Source organism: Bombina bombina, chromosome 5, assembly GCF_027579735.1.
Source record: "Bombina bombina isolate aBomBom1 chromosome 5, aBomBom1.pri, whole genome shotgun sequence".
NCBI classification, from domain to species: Eukaryota; Metazoa; Chordata; class Amphibia; order Anura; family Bombinatoridae; genus Bombina; species Bombina bombina.
Window position 1 is genome coordinate 264,313,973 of NC_069503.1, and position 13,520 is coordinate 264,327,492.

The window sequence follows — 13,520 nt, forward strand, 5'->3', positions numbered from 1 at the left end:
TCATGTGTTTATGATTATGCACGTGTGCCTAACCCAGCTAATTTGAAAGGGCAGCGGTCAGTCACATAAGAGGGAGTTTCTCTCACCCTGTACATCCAGGAGTCGGGAGCAGCGGCTATAGGGCAGATGTTGGGATAACACTTCACTATGTAGATTATTGCAACTAAAGATTTTGAACACTTTTTGAAAATGTTTGCTGCCCCTTTAATCATTTTATATTTACACTGCAGAATGCTAAAATTAATTTAGATAAAATATCTCAGCGAATGAAGCGAGTGCCATTAGGAGAGCTTTAGGGGAAAAAAAATTATTTATACAAATGTGTCTTCCATTTTACCTAGCAATAATTCAATGATCTGACTTTGATTAATAGTATATAATAATAGATTCAAAAGTAGTTGATAATATAATTTAAAGGAACAGTCTAGTCAAAATTAAACTTCCATGATTCAGATAGGGCGTGTCATTTTAAACAACTTTACAATTAATTTTTATCATTACATTTGCTTTGTTACCTTGGTGGTATTTTTTTTTAAAAGCTATACCTAGCTAATCTCAAACTGATTTCTAAACCGTTAAAACCTGCCTCTTAGCTCAGAGCCTTTTGAAAGTTTTTCAGTTAGACAGTACTAGTTCATGTGTATCATATAGATAAAATTGCGCTCACTCACGTGGAGTTATTTAGGAGTCTGCACTGATAGGCTAAACTGCATGTCTGTCAAAAGCACGGAGATAAGGGGGCAGTCTGCAGAGGCTTAGATACAAACTCATCACAGATGTAAAACATATATTAATATAACTGTGTTGGTTATACAAAACTGGGGAATGGGTAATAAAAGGGATTATCTATCTTTTTAAACAACAACAATTTTGGTGTACACTGTCCCTTTAGGAATGTCTGTGATATGGCAATTTATCCTACTCAGCGTTTTATTAAGTTGCATAAAGCCACATGAAGATTAAAATCCTACAAACAATATAAATTAGCCACTGACAGCTACTGGCACATGAAACAGCAGTCACCAAAACATGATAATGAGGGTATTGTGGAAAAAAAAAACGTCAGCAAAATAAGGGTTTGAGACTAAATTCACATGGGTAGAAGTATACTGAAGAAATGTATCTATACATAGACAACGCAGAGCCTGAGTTCTTATGTTAAAAGAACATTAAAAAAACATTTTGCATTTGTGTAAAATGATGCTGCCATGCAGCCTAGAACCAGCAAATGTTGCCATTTAAAAAGCAGTTTTACGTCATTTGCATTATTTAAAAAAACCTAAATTACTGATTTTGCTTTCTGGCCTCTCCAGGGAGCGGGGAACACAGCACAATTTTTACAAAACCAATATGTGTTAAATGTCACTTTAAACTGAGCAAAATCTTTACAGTTAATGAATATGGGTTGAAGAGATTTCGCTCACTAGAGAGAAAGCTTTAAAGTTAGTGAATTTCAGCCATAAATGTAAAGAATAATTAAACTAATTTACTTACCTGTCAATATCTTCAAGTTTCTCATCAATAAGTGGTCCCATTTGATGACAAACAGCTAGAAATATATACAAGTCAATAAGTATATCAAATGACAAACAAGGACATGAACAATTTGCATTAAAAAAAAAGTTCTATAGAAAAAAAAAACACATGTACCTAATACTTATTGGGCTTACCAGAACACAAGACCAGCTGGCAACTGAATTGTAATAAAGCAATCTTAGACTATGCTGTTATGTTTTTTGAAAGGACCACTAAATACAGTAGAACGGAATAACTGACAAATACACAATAAAAAGACAAAGCACTTACTTTGAATGTGAAATGAACAGTAGAATATGGTTAATCTAATTTTCCCTCCCCCTGTATCATGTGACAATCATCAGCCAATCACAAAAGGGAAATATGCATATACTCTGCACTTCCCAGTAGGAGCTGGAGCCTCAAAGTGTGCATATAAAAAGAAAGTGCACGTTTTGATAATAGAAGTAAACTGGAAAGTTTTTATCTGAATCATGAAACTTTAATTTTGACTTTAGCAGCCCTTTAAATGCACTTTATTTATAGGTATATAGGCCTCTGTATCGCTATCGGTATTTGACTACTTTTTAGCTGCAGAACTTTGGATACTTTTGGGTTGTTGCCAAGTATGTTTTAGGAAAAGTAGGTTACCTAGTAAACTTGTTGACTAATAGCTATATTTGACAAATTCTGAAAATAAATTGGTTTTGTGAGATCAGTAAGGGATGCTATTTTTGTTATTTTCTGCGACATTTCAAATGCCTTAAATTAACTTATCATAAATAGGCTTTTTTTAGGTGTGAGATTCATTAAAGAAGTAAATAAGGAATCAGCAAAGTGCCAAACTATCTGCTTTGCTTAGTCACCACTCAACCATGACCATGTTTTTTCAAGTTAGTCAGCGCCTAAGATGCAAATACATAAAAAGGCTAAAATCACACAAATGTTTTTCTTTGACAATGTAAACTTAATTTTGGATGATAACTACATTTTGAGTAGTCATTCTTCAAATAGAGCTGACAAACTACCTGCAAGGAAACAAAGTACATGACACATAAACGTGTTTTCTTTGTCTAACGGTGCAATTTCAGCTGACATCTTTTCCTAGTGACCGCATGATTGAAAAACCAATCTAAAATTTATGAATACAGTTGAGACTTTCTATAGTTTTCTCAATCGTATCTCTCTTACTGCACACTAACCTTCAAGATGAATCAAATCTGCTGGATCTGGTAAACCATCTGTTGGATCTGCACTTTGGAGCATATGTAGTAACTGGTCCATCTTTTCCTGTTGTAAAAGCCATGCAATTTATTAAACTTGCCCATAAAGTGTTTAGCTAAGTAGTATAGCTGCACTGCATTCTGTTTATACTGCACACTTATCCTATTATTTACTTTACATTTTCCCCAGAGAGGAGCAGACAAACAGGAGTATGGGAAGAATGTGCGACAACGTGATGCAGACAACCTAGGTCTGAGAGCACATAGAAGAAAGCTACAAAGAGACTCAGTTTTCTACTTACAAGGCACACCTTGTATACATTTGCTAGTTGATTCCCAACTACATACATAATTAGAAAGAGTTTAAAAGAGGTGAATACCTGAAATAACCCTGACAAATCCGCTAATAAAATCAGAGCACTAAAAAAGACATTAATACACCTATTGCTTTAGTGTAAACAAATGTTACCTACAATGTTGCAAATAGCTAGTTTAGACCATTTTCATATATATATATATATATATATATATATATATATATATATATATATATATATATATATATATATATATATATATATATATATATATATATATATATATATATATATATATATATATATATATATATACACACACACACACACATATATATATACATACATAAGACACATACTCCTGTGCCTCCATAGGGAAAATTGTACTCCTTTCTATAGCGTACCACTCTGATAGAAGCTGCCTCCCTTAAGCTCTTAAGATAGTATAGATTAATGATGGTCTTTCCAGTGGCATGATGCGTTAAGTAGACAACACTTCCAGCACAATATTCCACTTTTCCACTATAGACCTCTTTACCAATCTACATATTTTCACTGCACTTTAAAAGGATACATACCTCATCAATATAAACTGGTTCTGGCTCGGGGTCTATTGTCTCTACTTGTACCTCATCACTGAACTGTACAGTTTTCTTCTCCATTTTTACTGGGAAAAAAGCAAAATATTAAAAAAAAAAATATATGGTTTTGAGAATTCCATCAAAATGTCAAGCAATAAAAACGAAATTTATGCTTACCTGATAAATGTATTTCTTTTTTGACATGGGGAGTCCACAAATCATCATCAATTACTGTTGGGAATATCACTCCTGGCCAGCAGGAGGAGGCAAAGAGCACCACAGCAGAGCTGTTAAATATTAATCCCCTACCCACAATCCCCCAGTCATTCGACCAAAGGGAAAGGAAGTAACAAGGTGCGGAGGTGCCTGAGGTTTATATAAAAAGAAACTGTCTGAATACAGCGTGGGCCGTGGACTTACTGTGTCAAGAAGTAAATACATTTATCAGGTAAGTATAACATTTCGTTTTCTTTCTAATGACACAGTGAGTCCACGGATCATCATCAATTACTGTTGGAAACCAATACCCAAGCCAGAGGACACAGATGATAAGGGAGGCACAAGACAGGAACCTAAACAGAAGGCACCATTGCTTGAAGAACCTTTCTCCCAAAAGAAGCCTCAGCCGAGGCAAAAGTATCTAAAGATGACCAAGTTGCAGCCTTGCAAATCAGTTCCACAGAAGCTTCATTTTTGAAGTTCCAGGAAGAAGAAACAGCCCTTGTGGAATGAGCTGTGATTTTCTCAGGAGGTTGCTGTCCAGCAGTCTCATATGCCAAGTGAATAACAGCCAAAAGGAAAGTGAAGTATCCGTAGCTTTCTGACCCTTGCGTTTCCCAGAAAAGCAAACAAACAATGCAGAAGACTGACGAAAGTCTTTAGTTGCCTGCAAATAAAATTTTAATGCTTGCACAACATCCAGATTATGCAACAAGCGTTCTTTGTGAGGAGGAGGATTAGGACACAAAGAAGGTACAAGATTTCCTGATTAATATTCTTTGGGCAGGAAACCAAACTTAGTGCGCAGAACCACCTTATCAGAGTGAAATATAAGATAAAGGGGAATCGCACTGTAAAGCAGAGAGTTCAGAAACTCTGAGCAGAGGAAATAGCAACAAGAAACAAAAAAATTTCCAAGATAACATCTTAATATCTAAAGAATGCATAGGCTCAAATGGAGCCTGTTGGAAAACTTTAAGAACAAGGTTAAGACTCCATGGAGGAGTAACAGGTTTAAGCACAGGCCGAATTCTAACCAAGGCCTGACAAAACGATTGCACGTCTGCCAGGCGCTTATGTAACAAAATAGACAATGACGAATTCTGACCCTTTAGAGTACTTGCAGACAAACCATTCTCCAGACCATCCTGGAGAAAGGACAAAATCCTAGGAATCCTTATTCTACTCCAAGAGTATCCTTTGGATTTACACCAAATCTTATGGTAAATTCTGCGAGTCACAGGCTTAGGAGCCTGAATCAAGGTCTCAATGACCGACTCTGAAAATCCACGCTTAGATAAAACTAAGCGTTCAATCTCATTCAGCTTCAGAGAAACAAGATTTGGATGAAGGAAAGGACCCTGAAGTAGAAAGTCCTTCCTCAGAGGCAGTCTCCAAGGTGGAAAGGATGACATTTCCACGAGGTCTGCATACCAAATCCTGCGAGGCCACGCCAGGGCTATGAGAATTACAGATGCCCTCTCCTGCTTGATTCGAGCAATGACTCTTGGAAGGAGAGCGAACGGAGGAAACAGGTATGCTAGACTGAAGTTCCAAGGAACTGCCAGAGCATCGATCAGAAATGCCTGTAGATCTCTTGACCTCGAGCCGTATCTCGGAAGTTTGGCATTCTGACGAGAAGCCATGAGATCTAACTCCTGCTGCCCCCACTTGAGGGTCAAGCTGGAAAACACATCCAAATGAAGTTCCCACTCCCCAGGATGAAAAGTCTGTCTGCTCAGAAAATCCGCTTCCCAATTGTCCACTCCTGGGATGTGGATCGCAGAAAGACAGCAGTTGTGGGTCTCCGCCCACCTCTGTCATGGCCAAGGAACTCTGAGTTCCCCCCTGGTGGTTGATGTAGGCCACGGGGTTACATTGTCCAACTGGAATCTGATAAACCGGGCTAAGGCTAACTGAGGCCAGACCAGAAGAGCATTGAAGATTGCTCTCAGCTTCAAGATGTTTATGGGCAGGACTGACTCCTCCTGAGTCCATAAGCCCTGAGCCTTCAACGAGCTCCATACTGTTCCCCAACCTAGAAGGCTGGCATCTGTGGTCACAATCACCCAGGAGGGTCTGCGGAAGCAAGTACCCTGGGAGAGATGATCCTGAGATAGGCACCACGGAAGAGAGTCTATTGATACCTGATCTAGATCTACACGCGGAGACAAGTCCGTATAGTCCCCGTTTCATTGTCTGAGCATGCACAACTGCAGAGGTCTGAGATGGAACCGAGCAAACGGAATGATGTCCATGGAAGCCACCATTAGACTGATTACCTCCATACATTGAGCCACTGATGGCCGTGGAGAGGACTGAAGGGCAAGACAAGAGTCGAAAAATCTTTCTTTTTCTGACCTCCGTCAGAAAAATCTTCATTAACAGGGAGTCTATTATGTTCCCCAAAAATACAACCCTTGTAGCTGGAACCAGAGAACTTTTTTCCCCCGATTCACCTTCCATCTGTGGGATCGAAGAAAAGACAACAAGATCTCTGTATAAGATTTTGCTTGTTGAAAAGATGGCTCCTGAACCAGAATGTCGTCCAGATAAGGTGCCACTGCAATGCCCCGAGATCGAAGCACAGCTAAAAGAGCCCCCAGAACCTTTGAAAAAATTCTGGGAGCTGTGGCAAGGCCGAATGGAAGGGCCACAAACTATAAATGATTGTCCAAAAAGGCGAATCTCAGAAACTTGTGATCTTCCCTGTGAATGGGAACATGAAGGTATGCATCCTTTAGGTCTATGGTTGTCATGAACTGACCCTCTTGTACCAAGGGAAGAATGGAGCGTATAGTCTACATCTTGAAGGATGGCACTCTGAGAAACTTGTTTAAACATTTTAGATCTAGGATTGGTCGAAAAGTTCCCTCCTTTTTGGGAACTATGAACAGATTTAAGTAAAATCCCAGACCACTTTCCTGAAAGGGAACTGGAACTATTACCCCCAGGACGGCAAGGTCCTTAAGTAAAATCCCAGACCACTTTCCTGAAAGGGAACTGGAACTATTATCCCCAGGGCGGCAAGGTCCTTAACACAATGTAACAACGCCTCTTTTTATCTGGTCTACAGATAATCTGGAAGGAGAAACCTGCCTCGGGGAGGAAAAGATTTAAAGTCTATTTTGTATCCCTGAGAGACAATGTCCACTGCCCAGGGATCCGGTACATCTCTTATCCAAGCCTAGGAAAAAAAAGAGAGAGAGAGAGAGAGAGAAAGAAAGAGAGAAAGAAAGAAAGAGAGAAAGAAAAAGAAAAAGAAAGAGAGAGAGAGTCTGTCCCCTACAAGAGCCGCTCCAGGATCGAGGGCAAACCCTTCATGCTGACTTGGAATCAGCTGAAGGCTTTTTAGATTGCTTTCCCTTATTCCAGGACCGGTTGGGCTTCCAGGAAGGCTTGGCTTGATCTTGCTTGGAGGAAGGGGAGGAAGACTTGCCTTTAAAGTTACAAAAATTACTCTGACGTCCCTTCTGCTTTTTATCTTGAGGAAGAAAAGAACCCTTCCCTCCAGTAATATCTGAGATAATTTCCACCAAACCAGGTCCAAACAAGGCCTTACCCTTGTAAGGAATAGCCATCAGCTTAGATTTAGATGAAACATTCGCAGACCAGGACTTCAACCACAAGGCCCTGCGGGCTAGGACCGCAAAATCAGAAATTTCGTCTCCCAGTTTAATAACCTGTAAGGAAACATCTGTAATAAAGGAATTGGCTAACTTGAGAGCCTTAATCCTGTCCTGAATCTCATCAAGAGGGGTATCCGTCTGGAGTAATTTAGACAATGCATCAAACCAGTAAGCTGCAGGTTGCCATTGTAGACCCTGGTGGACATACATTTTTTTTTGTAAAGCCTCCAATTTTTTATCCATTGGATCTTTAAAAGAACAACTATCCTCTATGGGAATAGTAGCCCTCCTTCTACCTTAGGAACTGTCTGCCAAGATGGAGAAAAAAAGAATACCAGGTCTTTCCCATTCTCGAGCAATAATCTCTGCAGCACGGTCAGGAACCGGAAAAATCTCCACCGCGAAGGGAACATCAAAGTATTTGTTCAATTTACTAGACTTTTTAGGATTGACTACGATAGTTGTGTCAGAGTCGTCCAAAGTAGCCAAAACCTCCTTAAGTAATAAGCGAAGGTGTTCTAGCTTAAATCTGAAGGATACCACTTCAGCATCAGAAGAAGGAATTACACTGAGTCTGAGATTTCCCCCTCAGATGCTACCGACATGTCTTCTTCCTCAGGCTTATGGGAAGGGACACTCTGGATAGTCAGAACGGTTTCCTTAAATTTCCTTTTACGCCTTCCCTGCAACATGGGGAAAGCTGACAAGGCCTCAGATACTGCAAGGGATATCTGGGAAGCAATGTCTTGAAGAGAAAATCCTACAGGAATGCAAAAGGAAACACAGGGCACTGTATGTGGAGACTGAAAAAGTTGGGACGCTTGAGGAGAAAGCTGCGGCATATCTGCAACAGGAGACACCTGAATAGCATTTGCTTGGGATAATGGTGGCTCATGGTCAAATATTTTATCTCTATAACTTAAAGTTCTCTCAATGCATGAGGAACAAAAAGGAACTGGGGGTTCCACCTGAGCATCAAAACATAACTGACAAGCAGCAACTTCTCCTGGGATAATGGTTTGAAAAACCTCTTGATCCATCTTATGTAATAAATAAGGATAAAGTGTAAAAATTCTTTATTTGAAAATAAAAAATAAATAAATGCGTACTGTGTCTTTAAATAGAAATGTGCGTTAGCGCAACAAACCAAATAGACCTCAGGCTACCTATACACCTCAGTAGCTTTAACGAGGTGCCTACCTGTCCTGCAGCTCATTTTTAAATACAGAACAATTACAGAGCTCTAACTGCCGAAATAAAACACTATAACACTACTATAAACACACTAAGCCACCATAAATCACCTCACAGTCTCAATGCCCAAACTGCCTAAAAGAAACTCCAAAGATGAAAGTTTAATAAAGTCCCATATTAAATAAGACAGCTTTTAGCTGTAACAAGTGCCAACAATTTCCTTGCAAACGAAAATTAAAATGGCACTTACCAGAAAGTGCTGTCTGGCAGCAGGACAGCTCACCTGGTTTGAGAGGGTGCAGCACCTCACATGAACCTGTGAAGAGAGAAAAACTGAGTAAACCTACTCAGGTGTTTTTTAGCAGATTCTTGAGAAAACGCAGTGAGGATTGTACCTCACAAGTTCTCAAAAGCCACCACTGCCCTACTGAAGAGACTGATGTAGACTAGGCTAGACCCCAGAAAAGAAAAGAGTAAAAACTTACTCTGCTAAAAAAATTAATATAATCTTGATTGAAGAAAACTTCTCATCAGATACCTAAACTTCACCTCCTCCTTGTACTACAGGCAAAGAGAATGACTGGGGGATTGTGGGTAGGGGAGTGATATTCAACAGCTTTGCTGTAGTGCTCTTTGCCTCCTCCTGCTGGCCAGGAGTGGTATTCCCAACAGTAATTGATGATGATCCGTGGACTCACTGTGTCATTAGAAAGAAAAATATAATTTATGTAAGAACTTACCTGATAAATTCATTTCTTTCATATTAGCAAGAGTCCATGAGCTAGTGACGTATGGGATATACATTCCTACCAGGAGGGGCAAAGTTTCCCAAACCTCAAAATGCCTATAAATACACCCCTCACCACACCCACAATTCAGTTTAACGAATAGCCAAGAAGTGGGGTGATAAGAAAAAAGTGCGAAAGCATATAAAATAAGGAATTGGAATAATTGTGCTTTATACAAAAAAATCATAACCACCACAAAAAAGGGCGGGCCTCATGGACTCTTGCTAATATGAAAGAAATGAATTTATCAGGTAAGTTCTTACATAAATTATGTTTTCTTTCATTTAATTAGCAAGAGTCCATGAGCTAGTGACGTATGGGATAATGACTACCCAAGATGTGGATCTTTCCACACAAGAGTCACTAGAGAGGGAGGGATAAAATAAAGACAGCCAATTCCTGCTGAAAATAATCCACACCCAAAATAAAGTTTAATGAAAAACATAAGCAGAAGATTCAAACTGAAACCACTGCCAGAAGTACTTTTCTACCAAAAACTGCTTCAGAAGAAGAAAATACATCAAAATGGTAGAATTTAGTAAAAGTATGCAAAGAGGACCAAGTTGCTGCTTTGCAAATCTGATCAACCGAAGCTTCATTCTTAAACGCCCAGGAAGTAGAAACTGACCTAGTAGAATGAGCTGTAATCCTCTGAGGCGGAGTTTTACCCGACTCAACATAGGCAAGATGAATTAAAGATTTCAACCAAGATGCCAAAGAAATGGCAAAAGCTTTCTGGCCTTTTCTAGAACCGGAAAAGATAACAAATAGACTAGAAGTCTTTCGGAAAGATTTAGTAGCTTCAACATAATATTTCAAAGCTCTAACAACATCCAAAGAATGCAACGATTTCTCCTTAGAATTCTTAGGATTAGGACATAATAAAGGAACCACAATGTCTCTACTAATGTTGTTGGAATTCACAACTTTAGGTAAAAATTCAAAAGAAGTTTGCAACACCGCCTTATCCTGATGGAAAATCAGAAAAGGAGACTCACAAGAAAGAGCAGATAATTCAGAAACTCTTCTGGCAGAAGAGATGGCCAAAAGGAACAAAACTTTCCAAGAAAGTAATTAAATGACCAATGAATGCATAGGTTCAAACGAGGGGAGCTTGAAGAGCCCCCAGAACCAAATTCAAACTCCAAAGAGGAGAAAATGACAGGTTTTATACGAACCAAAGCTTGTACAAAACAATGAATATCAGGAAGAATAGCAATCTTTCTATGAAAAAGAACAGAAAGAGCAGAGATTTGACCTTTCAAGGAACTTGCGGACAAACCCTTATCTAAACCATCCTGAAGAAACTGTAAAATTCTCGGTATTCTAAAAGAATGCCAAAAAATGATGAGAAAGACACCAAGAAATATAAGTCTTCCAGACTCTATAATATATCTCTCTAGATACAGATTTACACGCCTGTAACATAGTATTAATCACTGAGTCAGAGAAACCTCTTTGACCAAGAATCAAGCGTTCAATCTCCATACCTTTAAATTTAAGGATTTCAGATCCTAATGGAAAAAAGGACCTTGAGACAGAAGGTCTAGTCTTAACGGAAGAGTCCACGGTTGGCAAGAGGCCATCCGGACCAGATCCGCATACAAAAACCTGTGAGGCCATGCCGGAGCTACCAGCAGAACAAACGAGCATTCCTTCAGAATCTTGGAGATTACTCTTGGAAGAAAAACTAGAGGCGGAAAGATATAGGCAGGATGATACTTCCAAGGAAGTGATAATGCATCCACTGCCTCCGCCTGAGGATCCCGGGATCCGGACAGATACCTGGGAAGTTTCTTGTTTAGATGAGAAGCCATCAGATCTATTTCTGGGAGTTCCCACATTTGAACAATCTGAGGAAATACCTCTGGGTGAAGAGACCATTCGCCCAGGTGCAACGTTTGGAGACTGAGATAATCCGCTTTCCAATTGTCCATACCTGGGATATGAACCGCAGAGATTAGACAGGAGCTGGATTCCGCCCAAACCAAAATTCGAGATACTTCTTTCATAGCCAGAGGACTGTGAGTCCCTCCTTGATGATTGATGTATGCCACAGTTGTGACATTGTCTATCTGAAAACAAATGAACAACTCTCTCTTCAGAAGAGGCCAAGACTGAAGAGCTCTGAAAATTGCACGGAGTTCCAAAATATTGATCGGAAATCTCACCTCCTGAGATTCCCAAACCCCTTGTGCCGTCAGATACCCCCATACAGCTCCCCAACCTGTAAGACTTGGATCTGTTGAGATTATAGTCCAGGTCGGAAGAACAAAGAAGCCCCCTGAACTAAACGATGGTGATCTGTCCACCATGTCAGAGAGTGTCATAAAATCGGTTTAAAGATATTAATTGAGATATCTTTGAGTAATCCCTGCACCATTGGTTCAGCATACAGAGCTGAAGAGGTCGCATGTGAAAACGAGCAAAGGAGATCGCATCTGATGCGGCAGTCCTAAGACCTAACATTTCCATGCATAAGGCTACCAAAGGGAATGATTGTGACTGAAGGTTTTGACAAGCTGAATTCAATGTTAAACTTCTCTTGTCTGACAAGGACAGAGTCATAGACACTGAATCTATCTAGAAACCTAAAAAGGTTACCCTTGTCTGAGGAATCAATGAACTGAATGGTAAATTGATCCTCCAACCATGAACTTGAAGAAACAACACAAGTCGATTCGTATGAGATTCTTCGAAAATGAGAAGACTGAGCAAGTACCAAGATATCGTCCAAATAAGGAAATACCAAAACCCTGTTCTCTGATTACAGAAAGAAGGGCACCGAGAACCTTTGAAAAAAATTCTTGGAACTGAGGCTAGGCCAAACGGTAGAGCCACAAAACTGGTAATGCTTGTCTAAAAAGAGAATCTCAGACACTAAAAGTGATCTGGATGAATCGGAATATGCAGATACACAACCTGTAAATCTATTGTAGACATATAATGCCCTTGCTAAGCAAAAGGCAGGATAGTCCTACAGTAACCATCTTGAATGTTGGTATCCTAACATAACGATTCAATAATGATAGATCCGGAACTGGTCTGAAGGAATTGACCTTCTTTGGTACAATGAAGAGATAAAAAAAAAAAAAAACCCCAGCCCCTGTTCCAGAACTGGAACTGGCATAAATACTCCAGCCAACTCTAGATCTGAAACACATTTCAGAAATGCTGAGCCTTTGCTGTGTTACCTGGGACACGGGAAAGAAAAAAAATCTCTTAGCAGGAGGCCTTAACTTGAAGCCAATTCTGTACCTTTCTGAAACAATGTTCTGAAACCAGAGATTGAGAACGGAATTGATCCAAATTTCTTTGAAGAAAACGTAATCTGCCCCATACCAGCTGAGCTGGAATAAAGGCCGCACCTTCATAGGTACTTAGGAGCTGGCTATAGGTTTCTATAAGGCTTGGATATATTCCAAACTGGAAATAGTTTCCAAACTGATACCGCTCCTGAGGATGAAGGATCAGGCTTTTGTTCCTTGTTGCGAGGAAAGGAACGAAAATGATTATTTACCCTGGAAAGAAAGGGAAAGCAAAGTTAACTTAGAAGACATATCAGCATTCCAAGTTTAATCCATAAAGCTTTTCTAGCTAAAATAGCTAGAGACATATACCGGATATCAACTCTAATGATATCAAAAGATGGTATCACCAATAAAATTATTAGCATGTTATAGAATAATAATAATGCTATAAAATTATGATCTGTTACTTGTTGCGCGAAAGCTTCTAACCAAAAAGTTGAAGCTGCAGCAACATCCGCTAAAAATATAGCAGGTCTAAGAAGATTACCTGAACATAAGTAAGCTTTTCTTAGAAAAGATTCAATTTTCCTATCTAAAGGATCCTTTAAATGAAGTACTATCTCATACGTAGGAATAGTAGTACATTAGCAGGAGTAGAGACAGCCCCATAACCTTAGGGATTTTTGTCCCAAAAAACTCTAATCTGTCAGATGGCACAGGATATAATTGCTTAAACGTCTAGGAGGAGTAAATAAATTACCCAAATTATTCCATTCCCTGGAAATTACTTCAGAAATAGCATC

At 39.3% G+C, this 13,520-nt stretch overlaps 1 protein-coding gene across 3 annotated transcripts in view; it reads right to left on the bottom strand.

Annotated features, from left to right (window-relative positions):
• The window catches only part of STAM (signal transducing adaptor molecule), a 73,784-nt gene that overhangs the window by 31,129 nt on the left and 29,135 nt on the right, over nucleotides 1–13,520 (bottom strand). For all 3 annotated transcript variants that reach the window (XM_053713975.1, XM_053713976.1, XM_053713977.1), the window contains exons 9-11: nucleotides 3,634–3,722; nucleotides 2,718–2,805; nucleotides 1,495–1,549 (exon numbers count right to left, since the gene is read on the bottom strand). In XM_053713975.1, the coding sequence (XP_053569950.1) occupies nucleotides 1,495–1,549; nucleotides 2,718–2,805; nucleotides 3,634–3,722 (232 nt within the window). The remainder of the gene's footprint in view (nucleotides 1–1,494; nucleotides 1,550–2,717; nucleotides 2,806–3,633; nucleotides 3,723–13,520) is intronic.